Genomic DNA, 20,033 nt, shown 5'->3' on the forward strand with positions numbered 1-20,033 from the left:
ATTTTGAAATGTTTATTCTTGAGGTTTAACATTTTTTTATTGGCACTGTATTTTGGAAAGTGTGCAAAATATGAGCATGGAAATATTTGGGGGCTTTTGTTCAGAGTGCTGTCTCCAGTACAGAAGTGATCCCAAGGTCTGGTTATGTGGTGCAGCTAACACCCAGATCCAGTCCTTAGGTGCTGTATAGATCTGTGACCTCTTTCTCTGCTGTGCAGTGCAGCAGTGAAAGGCCTATGCATATCCTAATTCAGTGGCCTAGGACATTTGAAACATGCAGCTCAACCTTGGCTGTCGCTTAGGGAAACACTGGAGGTATCCTGGGTATTTGGAGGAAACTGAAGATGTGCAATAAGGCCAGCTGCACTGGGGTGTTCTGCACCCTGCAGTTGTTTTCAGTGCTGAATTAAGATGATCAGAGCATTCTGGTCTATCTACACCTCTTTCAGCATTCCTTATTCTGTTTTTACTATGTATATGCCTTTGATGATTTTATGCTGTGAAGTGGTATATACATGTTTTAACAACAACAGCTGTATTCCTTACCTGGATGTTGCATAGCTAATCAGATGCATTTCCTGGACTCTGTACAATAACGGTTGGATCAGGTCCTGGGTTAACTTGAAAACATGTCTGGTAACATTAGTCTTTCTGAATGATTGGACCTTGTTTTTCTCTGAGGGTGTGTGTTCTGATGTAGCGAAGAGTTTCTTCTGATTGCTCCTGTTCTTAATTTGCATCATTATCATTTTCTTTGTTTCTTTTTTGCTGGATGCTATCCACCCAGGGAATCTTATTCCACAAAAGGTTTATGTTATGATATGATATGATATGATATGATATGATAAATAAATAAATAAATATTCAATCCGAACTTCCTAGCATACACTTGTGGTGTCAGTTAAAACATATTTTAACAACTTTTTTGACTGATGTAGTTGTATACATGAATTAATTCTAAGTGAAAATTTGGCTTTAAATTTCTTTCCTTTCTCCAGATTGACTCTTCTGTGTCATTCAATACACACCACGAGGCATTTTCTATAGTTTTTAATACATATACAAGTCTACTTACTGACCAGATGTTGGGTCTAAATCTCAAGGTAAGTTAATTTTTTTTACTATTTGCAGAGTTAGCAGAGAACTTTGTCCACACAATCATTCATTCATTCATTCATTCATTCTTAAAGAAACTTGCAAGTACCCTCAGAGAGGTCTGCAAAAGCCTCAGCGAGTGTCGCTCCTCACCACATGAACAGTTTTGTTTTCAAGCCATTGTTTCCACACACTCTGTAGCCAGGATGGGCAGTGGGCACAGAGCAATGCAACAAACTTTGGAGTAAGCCCAGGATACCATGTTTGGATCGAACAACAACACGACAGTTAATGTAAGCCAGTTTTCACAGCTGAATTTGAACCATGGTTTTGGATTGTGGTTTGTCGGCCCCAAACAAGCCATAGTTAGTGAGCCTGAACAGGTTTGCATATACAATCAACCCAGAGCTAAGCTAAACAGACATGGTTTACCGTTGCATCTTGACTAGGGGGATGCCATGCTTCATACTGCAGACGACCCATTTCCATACCACACCCATTCCCCCTGTCCTCCCTACACAGCTTTAACTGTGTTTACTGCTTGCAATTACCCAAGATTCAAAATTAGAGCATTACAGTAATTTCATCTCCCTTGTTAACAGTGAAATATGGTTAGTGTTGGCTGTGATAGAATTCAGCATGCCTAACTTGTGCTTGGCAGATATCCTCTCCTTCCTCAGAATTTTATTGGAAGAATAAAGATTTTTAGATGTGCCTGAACATATAATACAATTGATTCTAAGTTGCATGTGTATTTCAGAGTCAAGCTGTTATTATTCTTCCATTCTTTACTAATCTCGGTGGAGAAAGGCTTGATGACCTTAAGAATGCACTTGACCAGCTTGTAGTCTTTAATTTCCCTTTGAGATCGGATGAGTTTCCTAAAGGAACCTTGAGATACAATAACTATGTGGATTGCACGAAAAAAGTAAGTGAAAAGATCTGTCATTTACTCATAGGCATTTTAGAATGGCTCTTACCTGTTCTGAGCCCTAAGTAATACACTTAAAAAAATGAAAAACAAACAAAGTTGTTCCATTTTCACAAGAAATTCTGCTTGTGCAATGATTCAAAGTCCTTGTGCTAATGGGAAGATTTGGTTGGATCCAATCCTGTGAAACAAGTTGCAAGCAGAAATGCGGCATCTGTGTAGGCTAAAGTAAAAATGATTTCTATTATATGTTTTCTATAGAATATGTATTATATTTTGTTTTCACTTTCAAATGTATCTTTAGTTCTAATCAGATTTTGCATATACTCTGTTTATCTCTTCTCCTCCCCCTCTCCACCCCCTCACCAAACTCTAGTTCCTAGATGCACTTGAATTATCCCAGAGTCCCATGTTGTTGCAGCTGATGACAGAAATTCTTTGCAGGGACCAGAGACATATAATGGAAGAATTATTTGAACTCAGCTTCAAAAGAATTGCCAGAAGGTAGTGCTTTAAAGTAGTAGTGTATCTCCCAGTTTTTACAAATCACACAGTTTAAAAGACAAGAGTTGGTAACTAGTTGAACTCAAGCATTGAAGCGAAGGATTATTGAGAATGCAGGGAAACTTGTTTAATTTCAGATTCCTTTAGTAGCAGCCATTTAAGCTTTTCTTGGTTGTCTATATTTCCTGTAGGCTGCTATGTGTGATTGGTGCGCAAAAATATTTTACTTGCATGGCTTATATGCCCAAAGTTTTTATTTGAAAATATCCCTGCAGAGCCTGGTTTTTTTTTTTTAATTTATTGTCATAGTTAAATCACTTCTTAAGATGCTTCGAGAAGAGATTTGGGATTGGATTTGAGTTTTAACTAGGAATGTGATTGAACATCATTCTAAATTTTTCACTATGTTTAGGGGCAGCTGGGACAAACAAGTAACGTTGCTGGACACCATTCACAAAATGTTCCAGAGTGAAGCCCTTCTCTCAAATGCAACTCGTCAAGCCTATGTGGATCGCTCTCTTCTCATCCTGTTGCTTCACTGCAGCTTGGATGCCCTGAAAGTTTTTTTAAGTAAGATTATCGTGGAGGCTATGGAGACGCTAAAATCTAGATTTACCAAGGTAAAGTTTAATCTGTGCCTTCTGAAACTGACATTTCAAATAACTGAATAACGGTACACTTATCTTTGAAGCTGCTTAAGCATTCTTGCTGAGTCATCACCTAGAATCTTTTTCTACTTTTTTATATTTTTTCCAGTCAAATGAAACTGCTTTTGAAACACAACTCATCAAGAAAATGAGCTATTACAAAATTCTGAAAGTGATGTATTCACGTCTTTCTAAAGAAGAAGTATATTCTAAAGACTCTAGAATTAACCAGGCTTTCAAGGGCTCCACATGTGCAGAAGGAAATGAACTTACGAAGGTGCTAATGAAGTAAGAATTTCTCACTTCTCCTTTAAACCAGTGTGCCAGCATTTAGCTTGATTTCACATGATGCCCCAACTCAAGTTAGGCTGTAGGTCAGTCCCATCAGCTTAAGTTTTATCCAATTCACAAGTTCAAACTTTTTGAAACTCCTGCCTGTTGACATCAGGCAGGCACTTCCACTGTACTCTTTTCGGCAACTGCTAAAAAATACCCATGTTTAGCGAAGTCTGTGTGGACATACAGAAGCTGCCATGTGTTTTTTTGTGGTTTTAGCATATTGATTTTTATTTTTAAAACATGTTTTAAACATTCGTTTTTACTGTTTTACAGACTGTATGATTTCCTGTAAAAGTGCTCTTTATCTGTTTTGATTCAAGGTCCTGCCATGATGCCTTTACAGAAAACATGTCTGGTGAAACTCAGCTATTGGAAAAGAGGAGACAGTATCATTGTGCTGCATATAATTGTGTCATTGCTGTTATTAGCTGTGTGTTCAGCGAAAGTAAATTTTACCAAGGCTTTCTTTTCACAGAAAAACCAGAAAAGGTGTGTATATAATGAAATGTCACCCAGGCTAGAGGTTAATAGTGGCTGGCTCTGAGATCCAATTTGGCTTTAGAAAGGTTTTCAGCTGGCCCACCAATCAAGTAAGAGCCATACACTTATTGATGCTACTGTAGTTTCAAGTCAGTTCATTCAACATGGTACCTGTTCAGGGAAACTGGATAAATTAATAGCCCTTCCTATTTTATTGGAAGTACAGTGGTACCCCGTGTTACATACTTAATCCGTTCCAGAGGTCCGTTCGTAAAAGGAAACTGCTCGTAACATGAGGTGCCCTTTCTCTATAATGGCCGCCGGAGCACGACTTCCGCTTGCATCCCAGGACAAAGGTCGCAACAAGGGGCATCTACTTCCGGGTTAGTGGAGCACATAACCCACATCATTCGTCAGGGGGAATGGTACGTAACACGAGGTACCACTGTAAAAAGAGATTGGTGGGTGATTGCTATACAACATAACAGATATACTGAGTAACTTGAGGCAGTATATTTATAAAGGAGATTGGTGTCATCCCTGCAATACCTCCATCCAAATCATTTATAAAGATGTTGAACAACAACGGGCCCAGGACAGAACTCTTTACCATAGGTGCAGGAGATTCTCCTATCTAAGCTATGCTGCTGCTTGCAGTAGGCAGAAAGGACAAGTTGACTGTCTTCTGTCAGGGCTTGGAATACATTGTGTGGGCTTATTTCTCTTGGGAATGTTTGCTTTCAGTGGTGAGATTTGTGGAATTTAGATTTTAATAAGAGCAATTAATATATTGGATTTTTATATGAGAGACATTACACAAACTTCTGTAAAACAAGAAAATATTTAATAAAATAAATAAATAAACCTTTAAAAAAAATTGGATTTTTATTGAACTTTTTGTGATGGCAATTACTTATAAATGTATTATTGGAACATACAGCTAACTGGGTAATTAACATTTTGTAAATTGCAGTATAATTGTTCATTTAAAATTTGCATGTCTTCTTTTTCTGCAGAATCTCTTTATTCTTGAAAACTTGCTGGATTTACAGCACCATTATTCATTTCCTATAGAGATTGAGGTAGGAAAAGGTTCCTTTTTAATTTTCACTGCTAATGTATTATTTCCCACAACAATAAATCAAATACAATGGAAGCAACATCAACAATAATACTGTGAAATAACATACTCTTTCAGTTTTGAGAAGGTAAAATGAAGTTACCTTCCTATTAAGAGAAGATCTTACTGCCTTAAGAGTTCTAGACCAAGTTAAGAGTTGTGATTAAATCACAGAACGCAAGTACGGTGGAACCTCGGTTGTCGAACGTAATCTGTTCTGGAAGACCATTCGACTTCTGAAACATTTGACAACTGAGGCGCAATTCTAGTCAGCAAAATGCATTGAAAAAATGGAGAAACTTGCCTCGGAAGCCGTTCAACTTCCAAGGTACGTTCAGAAACGGAATAATTCACTTCCGGGTTGTCGGATATCAAAAGCTAAAACGTTCAACTTCCGAAGCGTTTGATGACCGAGGTTCCACTGTATAAAGGTTGAATTATTTCTTTCATGGTGATGTTTGGTAGCCTTCATAGATTCTGTGCTTTGGCCAGATTTTATTCCAGATTCCGCTGTGTATTTTATTTTGCTAACCAAGCAAGTAGCTGTAGCAGTAAACTTGCCACACAGTCAGGGGCGTACGGAGTGGGGTGCGGAGGGGGCTGGCTACTCTGGGTGCCACTCTGGAGGGGGTGTGACAAGATGGCCCCTGCCTCCCCCCAGCTGTAGAGCAGCTGAGGGCGTGCACAGTCAGTATGGGCGCTGCCGCTCTCGCGCGCCATCCATACAGGCTGCCTCTCACACAGTAACCGTATGGGCTGCGGTGCGTGCCCACTCTGTACAGTATGCCACACATGCACAGTCTGTATGGTCGCCATGCAAGCGGCATCCCGTACAGATGATGCCTGTATGGATGGCACACGAGAGTGGCATCCTGTATGGTTGCTGCGCGAGTGCAATCTGTACGGATGTTGCGTATGCGCCACAGGGCGGTGCGTCCCGCCCCTTGGCATCCCGCCCCAGGTGCCAGAGAGGGTTCCTCCGCCACTGCACACAGTCTCTTCTGTGGTGGTCTCAGGTAGTGGGGGAGTTTTTCTGTAGGAATTTGTGGGCCCACTGTGGTGTTCTGATCATGGAGGGAAGCAGGTCTTAGAAGAAAATACAACACAGTATGTGCTTGCTCCAGTTTTGAGAGATGCAAGTTGATGATAGCGAGGAATGTGTGATGGTGATACATGATGTCAGCAGATCAGAGTTTGCATGAATAAAGAGAGGCCTGGCATCACATTCAAAGTGTGTCCAACAGCAAGACTGAGATTAGTGGGGATGGTTCCTTCACTGCAAGGTGAATGGAGGAAATGGCAGACAAAATGGTTGCCTGATGCATAGAGAGCACAAGAAATGGAAAAATCTTTGATCATAGTCTACAAAGGAAGTGGGGCAATATAAAAAAACGAGCACAAGGCAGCATTCACCCTTTGCCTGGAGCTAACTTCTCTTCCGTATTTTATAAATTTTGCTTCCATTCGATCCCTCTAGATTTGGTAGCATTATGTGTTATTTAAGCTAACGAGCTTTGAAAACTTTTTTGTATTTTAGGTTCCACTAGAAAGAAAGAAACAATACATTGCCATTAGGAAAGAAGCAAGGGAAGCAATGAGTGAGGATTCAGGTATTATTTGTTACTTCTCTTTTTAACTGTGTTGATGATGATGTACTTGGAGCTTTACAGAGTAACATAAAAATAACTGTGATCTTTCTCCTTTTTGTATTCTGAATGTTAGCCTGAGAGTTGACACATGAAACCAGTTTACTTAGAAGTTCTTCACTGGAGATGTGCATAGATATTTGTGCAGTAGTATAACCAGATTATGCCTTTCCCTTTTAGTCGAGCCGCACTATTTAGCTTCTGCATCGTATATGGCAGATAGCAGTCTGAGTGAAGAGATGAGCCAATTTGATTTCTCAACTGGAGTACAGAGTTTTTCATATAATTCCCAAGACCGTATTGCCTCTGGTTCTCGCTTCAGGAGAAAGGTGAGTTGACTTGTCTATTGTGTATGAAAGCTGCAAGTATGTTCATACACACACACACACACACACACACACACACGCTCTGGTTTGTGTTCCATTTCCTTCTAAAAGATCGGCATGAATTTTCAAATGTTACAGCTTTGGTCTTTTTAAACATGTAGAGCTGTAGAGGATATATCAATGTATAGAGCAGGCTTCCTCAAACTCGGCCCTCCAGATGTTTTGAGACTACAATTCCCATCATCCCCGACCACTGGTCCTGCTAGCTAGGGATCATGGGAGTTGTAGGCCAAAAACATATGGAGGGTCGAGTTTGAGGAAGCCTGGTATAGAGCCTCATAATTTTTGCTACTACTACCAAGCACTTAACTGTAGGAAAGCAATATTATGAAGAGAAAATGAAAGGATAAAATGAAATTCATGTTTAATTTCACTTTTTTAAAAAAGTAAGTATGACATCTTCAGAACTAATTGGCAGTTTTTGCTTGTTTAAAAAGGAGCCCACAGAACCTATAGTTTCAGATGATTTTATGGAACTGGAGATGGATGAGCTGAACCAGCATGAATGTATGGCCTCTATGACAACCCTGATCAAACACATGCACAGAAATAAAATCACGCCCACAGTAGAAAAGGTAAGTGTTGGCATGACTTCATATGTTGCTAACATAATCTTTTCCTAGGTCTTTCTAGGTTTAATTGTTTAGAAAGATGTCAGTGTATTGTCACATAAATGCTTGAAGATTCAGCATACTTGCTAGGTTAATGTTTTCTGTTTTTGTGAAGACTTCAGCATTGTGTGCAGATACTCCATATTCTGCAAGATCTTGTCCTACCCGTGGTTTATCCCCAGTTACTACAGGAAATAACCTCAACTAGATGAATTGATCCATGAAAGAAATGTGAGATAGATAGATGATAGTTAGATAGATGATAGATAGATAAAAGTTCAACTGATTTAAGTCATTATAGATGCAGCCATCAGGCTGTGGGCAAAATGCACCCACTGTTCTCACGTCTGAGACATATCAGATGCAGAAAGGTTTGAGCTGCATCTTAAAACCTCAAGCTAAATGGAAAAATGTTTCACACTCAGAAGTGTGGTTCTGATTCTTTATTTGCTTCCTTGGCTTGAATTCAAGCCTGACTTCAAAAGTGCAAGGTGCACCTGGAAAGGAAAACCTGGGAGTACAGGCCCCTTGATTCTTTCCTTTGAAGTGGAATGACTTGATCCCCTGGTAACATTAGGTGATTGACAGATGGGCAGCCCTACCCACCTATAAAAAGTGGCCTGTGGGGAAGCTTAGGATCTGGCCTGCCAACTGGATCCTGTTCTTTACCCTTAATTTAAATTGTTTGTGGAACAAACTTTTTCCATGGTTTGAAGTTTGATTTCATATTGCGCAAAGTACTTGTGTTCATTTAGAAATATTGTCTTACTGTAGATCGGAAACTAACTGACATACAGCCATACTTTGGGTTACAGACGCTTCAGGTTGCATTTTTTTGGCTTACGGACACGCCGAAACCCGGAAGGACCGGAACAGGTGACTTTCAGGTTTCGGCGGTTGCGCATGCACAGAAGCACTAAAGCGCGCTTTGCGCATGCGCAGAAGCGCCAAATCGCAACCCGCGTGTGTACAGATGCAGTGCTGCAGGTTGCAAACGTGCCTCCCGCACAGATCACGTTCACAACCAGAGCATCCACTGTAAAAGCATCCTGTAAAGCATCTGTTTCCCTGTCATTCCCCCCTGCCTGCGTGCCCCCACCCCCCGTGATTTGGGATGCACCTCTACTGGTAACTGAGGAAGAATTGTGGTTTAGCGCTGTGTTTTTAATTATGCCTTGTAATATAATTGGCTGTGTGTGTCTGTGTTCTTATAATCTTCTGGGGACTTAGGGTACAGATTCACCAGATCTTCCTCCATGGATGAAGTTTCTACACAGCAAACTAGGAAATCCATCTGTACCATTGAATATTCGCCTCTTTGTGGCAAAACTCATCGTGAATACAGAAGAAGTGAGTGGTTTTTTAAAAAAAATGAGACTGTAAATGGGCACTAGTTGTTGTAATAATTTTCTACAGTATGAGTAAAGTAGGTTGAACTCAAAGTTTAAGAAGGTAATGAAGATTGGAATACAGAGCTGATTAAAATCTTAATCAACCGGGCATTTTTATGATGATTTTGTTCCGTTTTTAATGGTTTTCCTTGTTTTATTTGCATATTGCTGCATGTTGCCCTGATATTTTATGAGATGGTAGTATATAAGTATTTTTATAAATAAAAATAACACCTAAAATAATGTACTAATCCCTGGACTTCCATAAAACAGCCATCATAAGCATACATAAGCAGTAGTGTTGTATGATGGATTGGGCTTGTAGTTTTGAAACCTCCAGGTGAATAAAAGTAGCACTTCTAAGATAGGCAACTTTTCATGTAAGAGACATGGAATCTGATCTACTGCCTCTAACTGGAATGTGCTAATGGTAAGGGGAGAAAAATACCTGAGTGGCATGTTCAGGGTGTTCATATAAACCCAACTGTTCAAATATCAGTACCCTGCTTACTTTCCTAAGTATTGTGTGATTATTTATCAGCGAAGCATGAAATGTAATCTCATTGTTGGGCATTTGTAAGAAGTGCCCTCTCCATTTACCTACTTTTTCAATATTGTGCAGCAGTTTCCAAAGTGACAGTGCTGTATAGATGGCATTCTGCATTTCTTCTCTAGGTTTTCCAACCTTACACAAAGCACTGGCTGGGCCCCTTACTGCAGCTGGTTGTCTCTGGAGATAATGGAGGAGAAGGGATTCATTACATGGTGGTGGAGATAGTGGTCACCCTACTTTCCTGGACTAGTGTTGCTACACCCAAAGTAAGGAACTAAGAAATATATATGTGTGTGCGCATATTTAGGTCGTAATGATCTGATGCTGGGTCAAGGTGTAATTATGGGCCACTCACTAAGAATAAAAGGTGTAGTAAGACTGAAATTTGTAAGTTCATAATGAGAAATGTCCCTGGCAATTCAGGTACGATGATTTTTAGAGCACCTTTAGTTTTAAATGATTTCTTAAGCATTATCCTGAGGAGGCAGTCTAGTGAAAATAATAGCCAAATGCATTCATCTAAATAACTGTTAGTGATACTATAAATGTATTCTCATAATGTATATATAAATTTAAAGTGTGATTTAAATTTAAAGTTTGATTTGTCTTCTGCAGTTTCGCATTGTTAAAAAAAATTGGAGATTAATTTTTAAAGCATATTCCTTAGTTAAATTTTGATGATATTCTTCACCAGAAAAGAATAGTTACTAATATAATAGTTCAGTGCTTTGTGATTTGCTTTATACTAGGGAAATATCAAGGATGAAATCCTAGCTAACCGGTTGCTTGAGTTCTTGATGAAGAACGTATTTCACCAGAAAAAAGCAGTGTTCAGACATAACTTAGAAATTGTCAAGACAGTAGTAGAGTGCTGGAAAGATTGTCTCAGCATACCTTACAGGTAAATAATCTTAATAAAGGTACTCTTTGTAGTTGCAATACACATAAAAATCATCCTAGTAGTATGAAGGCTTCTTTTTAAAAGCTAGTTTGGGTAGGTGGACTGTTGCATTTATACTAAATCCTGTTGTCATCATACATGTCTAGCAATGTTAGAATATACCTGTTGCCAATTCTCTAGTATTTAACCTGGAGACATTAAGGATCAACGTGTTTCATGCCTTAGACACAGATGGCAAACACGGTTCTCTCCAGATGTTGCGGGGTTGCAACTCATCATCCCTAATCATGGACCATGCTGCCTGGGGCTGATGGAGTCTCCAACAACACCCTTAGAAGACAAACCTATAGCATGACTGGGTGGGAGTTGGGGATCAGGTGTTGAGCTAATGCAGGGCTTCTAAAAATGCTCCAATTTGAATAGTCAGTATGAACTTGACCACTTCTATTTTTCAATCTAAGTTACTATTTTTATGATCTCTGTGATTTTGTTTATTATAGGATAATATATGAACGGTTTTCTGGTAGAGACGCCAACACAAAAGACAACTCCGTGGGAATTCAGTTACTAGGAATTGTTCTTGCTAATAACCTGCCTCCCTATGATCCAAACTGTGAAATAGGCAGTATGAAGTAAGAAAATTATTTTTGTGCAATTCATCTGGAATGTACTGAACAAAAGTGGGGCTAACAGAGAAGGAGATTGGCTTGCAATTCTCCTACCTGTTACTTATTCTTAACCCAACACACAAAACCCGCAATCAGATGATAAATTTGGAGGCTGGTGGTGGGATTTTAAGATAATTGATTTCAACATAAAACTTCATAGTGTTCTCACTGCAGTAGGTTTAATCTCCTCCAAATTTTCATATTTGGATATGGTTTTATTGCTTTGAGTAAAGCAATTAAATTGATCCCTACAGCATTTTATATTCAAAGGATTGCATCAGGAGCTACAATGATCACGTAATGCATCTGTGGGATCATGCAGAAATTTACTTGGTGTTAAATGAGGTTACTCAAGCATGCTTCAATCTCTGAATTCATGTTGATCATCTGAAAATGGGGAAAATTATGCATATAATGCTGAATTAGAACTAGCTTCATGTACACCACTGGAGGGGAGGGAGAAACAGACAGGAATGGTAATCAATTTCCAAAATGAAAACTGGAACTTTGGGGACTGACATTGAAATTTTCAGCAACGGGAAAGTAGACATGTATAAAGTGCATGCATGAGGCCAGGAATGGGGAATCTCTCATCCTCCAGATGTTGGATTGCAATTCCCACCATCCCTGACACTGAGCTGATGAAAGTCCAGAGTTCCCCATCCCTTCATTAAATTATTTGTAATCCACTTTGTTTAGGTTACAAATAAAACAAGTGGTCTGTATAGGGTTTCTAAACATGCTCTTACTGATAGCCGTTTATTACACATTAGATGTTAAAATAGCATTCTGAGACTAAGCATATTTCTTCTTTATGCTAGATACTACCAAGCTTTGACTAACAACATGGCCTTAGTAAAATACAAGGAAGTGTATGCAGCTGCCGCCGAAGTGCTGGGACTCATTCTTCACTATATTTCTGAGAAGGAAAAAGTGGGTACAGCAGCCTATGTATTTTACAGTTTCTAAAACCAAAGCAGGAGTTTGCTTTTTAAGTGTATTCTATGCAGTTTTATTTTTTTAAGATGGTTCCTAAAATACACATTAAAACTGTGTTGTTATCTTAGCTAAGCCACTGTATTTCATTGTATAACATGTCTATTGTATAACATTTTGACAGGGGAGAAAGTATTGCCCTTTTAATGAAACATTGGAACTGTCATACTAGATCTCATCCATTCCAGTAATCTGCTTCCAGTAGCTGCTAGCTAGAGGTTAGGGTGAAGATTGCCATACTCAGATTGTTCCCAACCTTCAGTAGGCAGCAGTTTACTGCCTCTGAGATAAAAGTCTCATTCCTACTGTGGCATTGAAAGAGCTAGCTCCGGCATAGGCAAACTTGGCCCTCCAGATGTTTTGGGACTACAACTCCCATCATCCCTGACCACCGATCCTGTTAGCTAGGGATGATGGGAGTTGTAGTCCCAAAACATCTGGAGGGCCGAGTTTGCCTATACCTGAGCTAGCTTTCACAGATTTATCTAATCTTATAAAAATGACTGAGGAGGCCTCTCACTACTCACATAATTAGTAATTATTACTATTTTTTTGGTCAGGATATTGAGACTTTGGCATTTGAAAGTACCTAACGATATGTTCAATTTTTCAGATATTTGAAGGTCCGGTTTATGACTTGGTCATACAGCAGCTAAAGCAGCATCAGAATACCAAAGAGGACAAATTTATTGTGTGTCTGAATAAAGTGACAAAGAACTTCCCTTCTCTTGCTGACAGGTAAGTTGAGAACTCTCAATTGCCTATACCCTAGAGAGGTTCAGTTAGCTTAGCAGTGTTATAACTTCCTCTTCTTTTTGGTTCTTGTTCATGGAAAGGTTTATGAATACAGTCTTCTTCCTGATACCAAAACTTCATGGGGTGATGAAAACTTACTGCCTGGAGGTAGTAATGTGTCGTGCCCAAGAAATAGCGGATCTGTATTTACAGTTGAAGAGTAAGGATTTTACACAAGTCATGAGACACAGGTAAATAGGGGCATAATTATCCATATTTCTATAGGAACTCTGCACAAACCCTATTTTCTGCACAAGCCCTATTTGAGCAAATGGGAGTTGCTCAAAATCACATTCTCCCTTTGGGTGCTGAGGATAGAAGGAGGCTTTTCACAGTTATCACTTTTCAGTTGGCATTTTCCAGAGAAAAGTCCTCGCAAGTTCAGTCAAAAGTCTAGCTTTGCTGCACTTTTTGTATACATACTTATTGTTGATGCAATGAAGTTATTTTTAAAATCCATTTGACTGCACTTTTTCAAATGAATAAAAATGCACTATATGTTAAAAAAAACACCTTTTGAAATTAAAATCATAGACAAATTTTAAAATGTGTTTTTGTTTTTCTCTCCTAGAGACGACGAAAGGCAAACCATTTGTATGGATATAGTCTACAAGATGCTACCTAACCTGAAACCAGCTGAGGTACAAGAGCTGCTTCCTGCAGTAACCGGCTTCATCTCTCACCCGTCACCAGTATGTCGGGGGAGAATGTATGACATTCTCATGTGGCTATATGATAACTACAGGTAAGAATTCAACCACAGGTGTTTTAAAAAGAAATCCTCCTTTAAATTGTGTCACCTGTTGCACGAGTGCGCCGCACATTTAAGTCATGATGTGGGAAAAAAACTCCAGCTCTTGACATTTGAGAATTCTGAAGCTGTCTTAAGAGACTGATAGAGAAACTTATGGGCATATATCCTTGTGATCATCATGGAATACTGTGAAGTATTGCAGATTTTCCACTAACCTTTTGTGTTAGTGAGAAGGCAGTAGAAGAGTTGAACTGTTTTTCCTTGTTCTTTTTCCTCAGGGATCCTGAAAGCCAAGCAGATGAGGACTCTTCAGAAGTGTTTAAACTAGCAAAAGAAGTTCTGTTACAAGGACTGGTTGATGAAAATTCTGGATTGCAGTGAGTAATGTTAATCCGTATGTGTGTGTGTTTAACTGAAAATCAAAGCCTTAAAAACTATTTCATTTCAGAAATCAGAATTATAAGTTGAGTGGGTGTCTGGGTTTGACGGCTTGGAAGGAAGGAAATGAGGTAAAGCACCATCACATGAAAACAAACTGAGAGGATCATGTATTCATTTTGTCAATGAGTGGAGTGTGCTGTCCGGTAATATCCAACTAAACAGTTCCACTACTGTAAGGACTCTTAACTGAACAATGGAACTTCCCCACTGTGCCTAATGCATGACCTCTACATCAGCTCTGGAGGGTTGGGGGAACCCCTGGAACAGATTTAGGGGTTGTACAGGGGAAGGAGAGGGCAGGGAAGTTCCATCGCACAGCCAAAAGTCATTGCATTGGCAGAACAGTTTAGTTGGATACAACAAAGGTTCGAGTCCTTGTTTTCCTGATTTTGCCTTGATAAAGTAAGAAATCAGGAATTGGATCTTGAAATGGTATCTACTGGTGAAAAATAGGGGGTGGGAAGATGGCTTTGCAATATTTGTTTTGTTTTATTAAATATGTATACCACCCTTCATCCATAGATCTCAAGGTGCTTCACAGCATAAAGTTACAATATAAAAACCACAGAATACATAATAAAAATAAGAACAACAAACAAATAATCCTTCCCCCCCCCACACACACATTTAAAAGGGCATTGGTTGAAGAGGAACGTTTTTGCCTGGTGCCTAATGATGGCACCAGCTGAACCTCCCTGGGGTTGGCATTCCACAAGTGGGGAGCCACTGCAAAAAAGGCCCATTCTCGTGTTGCAACCCCCGGACCTCTCGTGGAGTTGGTACATGAAGAAGGAGCTCATAGGCTGATTCAGGGTCTGGGTGTGTTCATGTGGAGGTAACTCTGAGCCACTTATTGTGATAATGGCTCAATAAATAAAACATTATTGAGCTTGCCATTGTTGTACTATGCTCTGTATTTCCTTTTACAGAATAATTGTCAGGAACTTTTGGAGTGATGAAACTAGGCTACCAGCCAATACCCTTGATCGAATGTTGACTTTGTTAAGCTCTCTATACTCTGTCAAAATTGAAACTCAGTATTTGAGCTTGGCTACGAATTTTCTGCTTGAGATGACCAGCAAGAGCCCAGATTACTCCAGAAAAATGTTTGAGTATCCACTTTCGGAATGCAAATTTCAGGTGAATTTATTTATATATCTTTATTTTATTTTTGTTTTGTGGCTTCCCCGTGACATTTGGTTGGCCGCTGGGAGAGCAGGATGTTGGAATAGATGGGCCATTGGCCTGATCCAGAAGGCTCTTCTTATGTATTTTTATATAGAATTCTGGGGTACTCTTCAGGATCCATCACCCTTTAGTCCAGAGCCAGTAAAATCCATTGAATAGCTATTTGGCTGTAATTTACATTGGTCAGTTTCATACTTTATTAGATGTAAACTGAGGAATTCATTTTGATTATTAGATTGGGAAAGGGGGATATTTTTATAAAATGAAATGGATAGAAATCAGAGGAAAAAATGGAATTTGGATTAGGAAATGACACCAGTTTAAAAATAAATGCCTCATGGGGGCAAAGTTTTATACTCCTCCCATCCGGCTGGGTTTCCCCAGCCACTCTGGGTAACTTACAGCAAAATATTAAAACAAAGAAGTACATTAAGATTTTGTCTAATAGTTTCACATGTAAACCTATCCTAGGCACATTTATTCCATTGTCCCACTGAGTTTAGTGGTATCTCAGCTGAATCAAATTAGATGACTTCAATGGGCAAAGATGGTCTCAGCTCTGGGTTGTTGTTGTTTTTTACTTTCTAGGATTTTGCTATTGACTCAAGTTGGCGGTACCGAAGTACTGTTCTTACACCTTTGTTTGTGGAGTCTCAAGCTTCCCAGGATGCCAACAGGTATCGCTCACAGGAAGGATCTCTGGGTGGCCAGATAAGGGCTACACAGCAACAGTATGAATTTACTCCCACACAAAATGCCAGTAAGTTTTCCTGTAGCAGTAGTATTTAATGAAAAACTTTAAAGGGTTTGTGTATGGAATTCATGCTTCCATGTGTATTCAAAAACTTGTGTGTATGGAGGTTTGTACCTTGGTTCTCAAACTCAATCCATTCTGGAAGTCTTTTCGACTTCCAAAACATTCAAAAACCAAGGTGCAGCTTCCGATTGGCTGATTGGCCCCAGAAACAATGTTGACAGCCGGAACGGATGTTCGGCTTCCAAAAAACGTTCACAAACCGGAACACTTATTTCTGGGTTTGCGGCGTTCGTGAGCCGATTTGTTCATCAGCTAAGCCATTTGGGAACCAAGGTACCACTGTACTTGCATATACTTTTGTATTTATTTGTGTGTTTGTGTGTGTGTGTGTGTGTGTGTAAAATCTTTGGCCTCATATACTAAAAATATTAAGTATTTCGGTTTTCATACTGAACCTTCCCCTGATATTCAGTTTCTTTAACATCTATTTCTGGTTGTATCTTAGGCAAGTAAAAGAAAAGTAGTGGCGGAAAGGGGGGCAACACATATTATATTAAATGGAGAGATATGTGAGTATTAATGCTTTCTTCTTATTTCAGGTGGGAGAAGCTCTTTCAACTGGCTGATAGGAAACAGCGTTGACACATTTTCAGAATACAGATTTCCTTCATCTTCTGAATCCCTGTCATCTTCGATGTTGTTCATTAACAAACGAGCTGACAAATCACACAGAACCGCCTTCAAACCTATAGGTCCTAATTTCGGAGAGAAAAGACTGGGTTTGCCCGGTGATGAGGTGGACAGCAAAGCTCAAGGTACCACAGCTGTTAATGGAGATTTCTCCCTTACATCCTTAGTTAGAAGAAGCCTTCTGTATTATCTAAGGCTAAGCAAATTACATAATATCACACATGAGTTTTGCTCAAGCAACCAGAAGAAATTGGTTTCAAAAGTTTAAGCCCTTACATTAGGAAAGTTCTTAAATCAAAGGGTTCATATGTCATCAAAATCCCTTTACAAGTCTTATATGATATTATGGGTGAGACTTTCCCACCCCATTGTTTAATTAGGAAAGTGTTGTATGCAAGTTATTAAAAAGTAGCTTTATGTATAAGTTAAAAAAGAATTTTCCTTCTCTGTTGCTTAGGTATAGATGAACGATCAGAGATTCTGAGACTGAGGCGACGGTTCTTAAAAGACAAAGAAAAGCTTAGTTTGATTTATGCAAGGAAGGGCGTTGTTGAACAGAAAAAAGAAAAGGTTTGTTTCCTATAGTATAAATAATAAACAGAGACTAAACTGTTTTTAGAGTGCTTCTACTGAAGTACCGCTTTAGGAACAGAGTGCCCGCATGCCTAGGAAGCGGATTGTTCAAGTGCCTCATAAGCAGTGGGGTTGAGAGACCACCAAGGCACACGATTCCTCTCCTTCCTAAGAAGTGGTGAAGTATCTAGCTGGGCTCTTGACAGTATGAGGCACTACAGAGATGGGACTGGAGTATCAAAGCTCCATTCTTTTTCTCTCTCAAAGAAATGTGAGATGTTGGGGTTCCCCCCCCCCCAAGGAGATTGTGTTATGATCTTCATGTTTTGTTGCTTGCTTTTCCAAAGCTGATCAGGAAGCTTGCCTATCAAGATTTTTCTGAGGACAGAAGTTGCCTGACTTCTGGAGGAAGCTATCCTTGCATGGGGCATGTGTGCCCCACTTGCTTCAGTAACTCAGGGCCACTCAAATTAGCCTAATATATTTCCTGAGTGAAGAGGAACACACACACACACCCCATTTCATGTCTTACCCACTCTGAAGCAAATGCATTCCCTGAGTTCTGCTCTTCTTCATCACAATCTAGGGCTCTTCTTGCTTACTTGATGTAGTTCAGCTTGAAGCCTAAACCTTAGAATTGAACTTTTGGGAAGAATTGGAATATGTGACTTAAACTTGAGGTCATGCATTTTCTGCATCAACTTTATTTATCTATTTATTTTGGAAATTTTTTAATTACTTTACATATAGAAAATATCAGAGCATCAGTAATACAGTAAAGCTGTATAAAAATACAATTCTACAGTGATCTGTTTTCATGGCTTGGGTTAATCATCTGGAAAGTCTTGTCTAAATACAGAAGTATTCAACAGGCATTGAAAAACATAGCATAGCCAATGTCTGTCTAATATACCCAGGCAGGGAATTCCACAAGGCAAGTGCTGCAGCACTTAAAGATTCTGCTCTAAGTACAATGGAGTGGACCTTGGAGGAATCAGACGCCATTAGGACGACCTGTCCTGATGACTGCTGTGATCAAACTGGTATATAGGGCCCAAGAATATCTTGCAAGTAACCTGGTCCCAGGTTGGTTATGGCTTTTGTATGCAACTGGCAGAACCTTAACCCGTGGCTTAGTAGCTTATCAGCAGCCAATAATATAGCTCTCTCAGCAAAGGTGTTACATGCTCAATGTAGTAATCCATTCTCAATGTTACTGTAAGATAAGCTGTTTTTTTTCCTGTTCACCTCAAAACTAATTCAGAAGTGATCTGTTGTTGCAGGAAATTAAAACCCAGCTAAAGATGAAACATGATGCTCAGGTCACTCTGTACAGGAAGTACAGGCAAGGCGACCTTCCTGACATCCAGATTGAATACAGCAGTCTTATTACCCCTCTGCAGGGCGTAGCTCAGGTATGCTCTTTTATCGGTGTTACTTAACTGCTTGCTTTTTTTTTTGTAACACAGTTTCAGTAAACGCATTTCAAAATTTGTGTAAGGTACTCGAATGTAACGGATGCGGGTGGCGCTGTGGATAAAACCTCAGCGCCTAGGACTTGCCGATCGTCAGGTCGGCGGTTCGAATCCCCGCGGCGGGGTGCGCTCCCGTTGCTCGGTCCCAGCGCCTACCAACCTAGCAGTTTGAAAGCACCCCCGGGTGCAAGTAGATAAATAGGGACCGCTTACCAGCGGGAAGGTAAATGGCGTTTCCGTGTACTGCGCTGGCTCGCCAGATGCAGCTTTTCACGCTGGCCACGTGACCCGGAAGTGTCTGCGGACAGCGCTGGCCCCCGGCCTCTTAAGCGAGATGGGCGCGCAACCCCAGAGTCGGACACGACTGGCCCGTACGGGCAGGGTTACCTTTACCTTTACCTTTTTACTCGAATGTAAAGCTGTTCCTGTAAACTCCTACACTCCAGTTGCAGAAGAGACACACGATTCTCTGTAGAAGCACCAGTGCAGTTGTACCAAGGATTCATTGCTTGCATTGTCAATTACAGAGAGACCCTATACTGGCTAAGCAGCTTTTCAGCAGTTTGTTTAGTGGAATTCTGGAGGAAATGAAGAAAATGAAAACTGTGCCTGAGAAGAACAATGTTGTCCAGCAGTTGCTTGAGGATTTCAACCACTTCCTGACAACATCTGTGCTGTATTTCCCACCGTTCATAGCTTGCATCCAGGTATTGCTTTCTACGTTGCATTTTGCATTTTGTCCTGTTTTGTCTTTTTAGGCATATACACCAGGTTGGGAGGAAACCTTTTTAGCCCAGTGGCCAGATCTTTATTCCCGCCACCCACCATGAGGCATCTTTGACCGGTGGGTGGACCCACTCACCTCTAAACTATCTGGCTTCATAGTGATACTGACATATGTCAAAGTTCAACGGAAGTCCCTGTACAGCAGAGATTTCCAAACTTTCATGTTGGTGACACACTTTTTAGGCATGCATCATTTCATGAGACAGTAATTCAGTCTTACTAGCAAACCGGAGGTTAAACTAACCCCTTTCCAGCCCCAGGAGAAGCTCGGGGAATGTTTGCGCGACACTCCTACACACTGCAGCT

The 20,033-nt window shown here is 40.0% G+C and overlaps 1 protein-coding gene across 1 annotated transcript in view; it reads left to right on the plus strand.

Moving 5' to 3' along the window:
* PRKDC (protein kinase, DNA-activated, catalytic subunit) overlaps nt 1-20,033 on the plus strand; it is an 81,940-nt gene that overhangs the window by 35,175 nt on the left and 26,732 nt on the right. The window contains exons 38-62 of the mRNA XM_083450857.1: nt 999-1,103; nt 1,856-2,023; nt 2,403-2,530; nt 2,943-3,150; nt 3,287-3,465; nt 3,837-4,005; nt 5,013-5,078; nt 6,654-6,726; nt 6,943-7,091; nt 7,586-7,723; nt 8,990-9,109; nt 9,826-9,969; nt 10,453-10,604; nt 11,105-11,236; nt 12,094-12,205; nt 12,882-13,006; nt 13,105-13,254; nt 13,635-13,808; nt 14,096-14,194; nt 15,188-15,398; nt 16,035-16,206; nt 16,803-17,018; nt 17,351-17,463; nt 18,750-18,881; nt 19,469-19,648. Coding sequence (XP_083306983.1) covers nt 999-1,103; nt 1,856-2,023; nt 2,403-2,530; nt 2,943-3,150; nt 3,287-3,465; nt 3,837-4,005; nt 5,013-5,078; nt 6,654-6,726; nt 6,943-7,091; nt 7,586-7,723; nt 8,990-9,109; nt 9,826-9,969; nt 10,453-10,604; nt 11,105-11,236; nt 12,094-12,205; nt 12,882-13,006; nt 13,105-13,254; nt 13,635-13,808; nt 14,096-14,194; nt 15,188-15,398; nt 16,035-16,206; nt 16,803-17,018; nt 17,351-17,463; nt 18,750-18,881; nt 19,469-19,648 — 3,615 coding nt within the window. The remainder of the gene's footprint in view (nt 1-998; nt 1,104-1,855; nt 2,024-2,402; nt 2,531-2,942; nt 3,151-3,286; nt 3,466-3,836; nt 4,006-5,012; nt 5,079-6,653; nt 6,727-6,942; nt 7,092-7,585; nt 7,724-8,989; nt 9,110-9,825; nt 9,970-10,452; nt 10,605-11,104; nt 11,237-12,093; nt 12,206-12,881; nt 13,007-13,104; nt 13,255-13,634; nt 13,809-14,095; nt 14,195-15,187; nt 15,399-16,034; nt 16,207-16,802; nt 17,019-17,350; nt 17,464-18,749; nt 18,882-19,468; nt 19,649-20,033) is intronic.

The sequence above is a fragment of the Podarcis tiliguerta genome (assembly GCF_965153285.1).
Source record: "Podarcis tiliguerta genome assembly, chromosome: 7".
Lineage (NCBI taxonomy): Eukaryota > Metazoa > Chordata > Lepidosauria > Squamata > Lacertidae > Podarcis > Podarcis tiliguerta.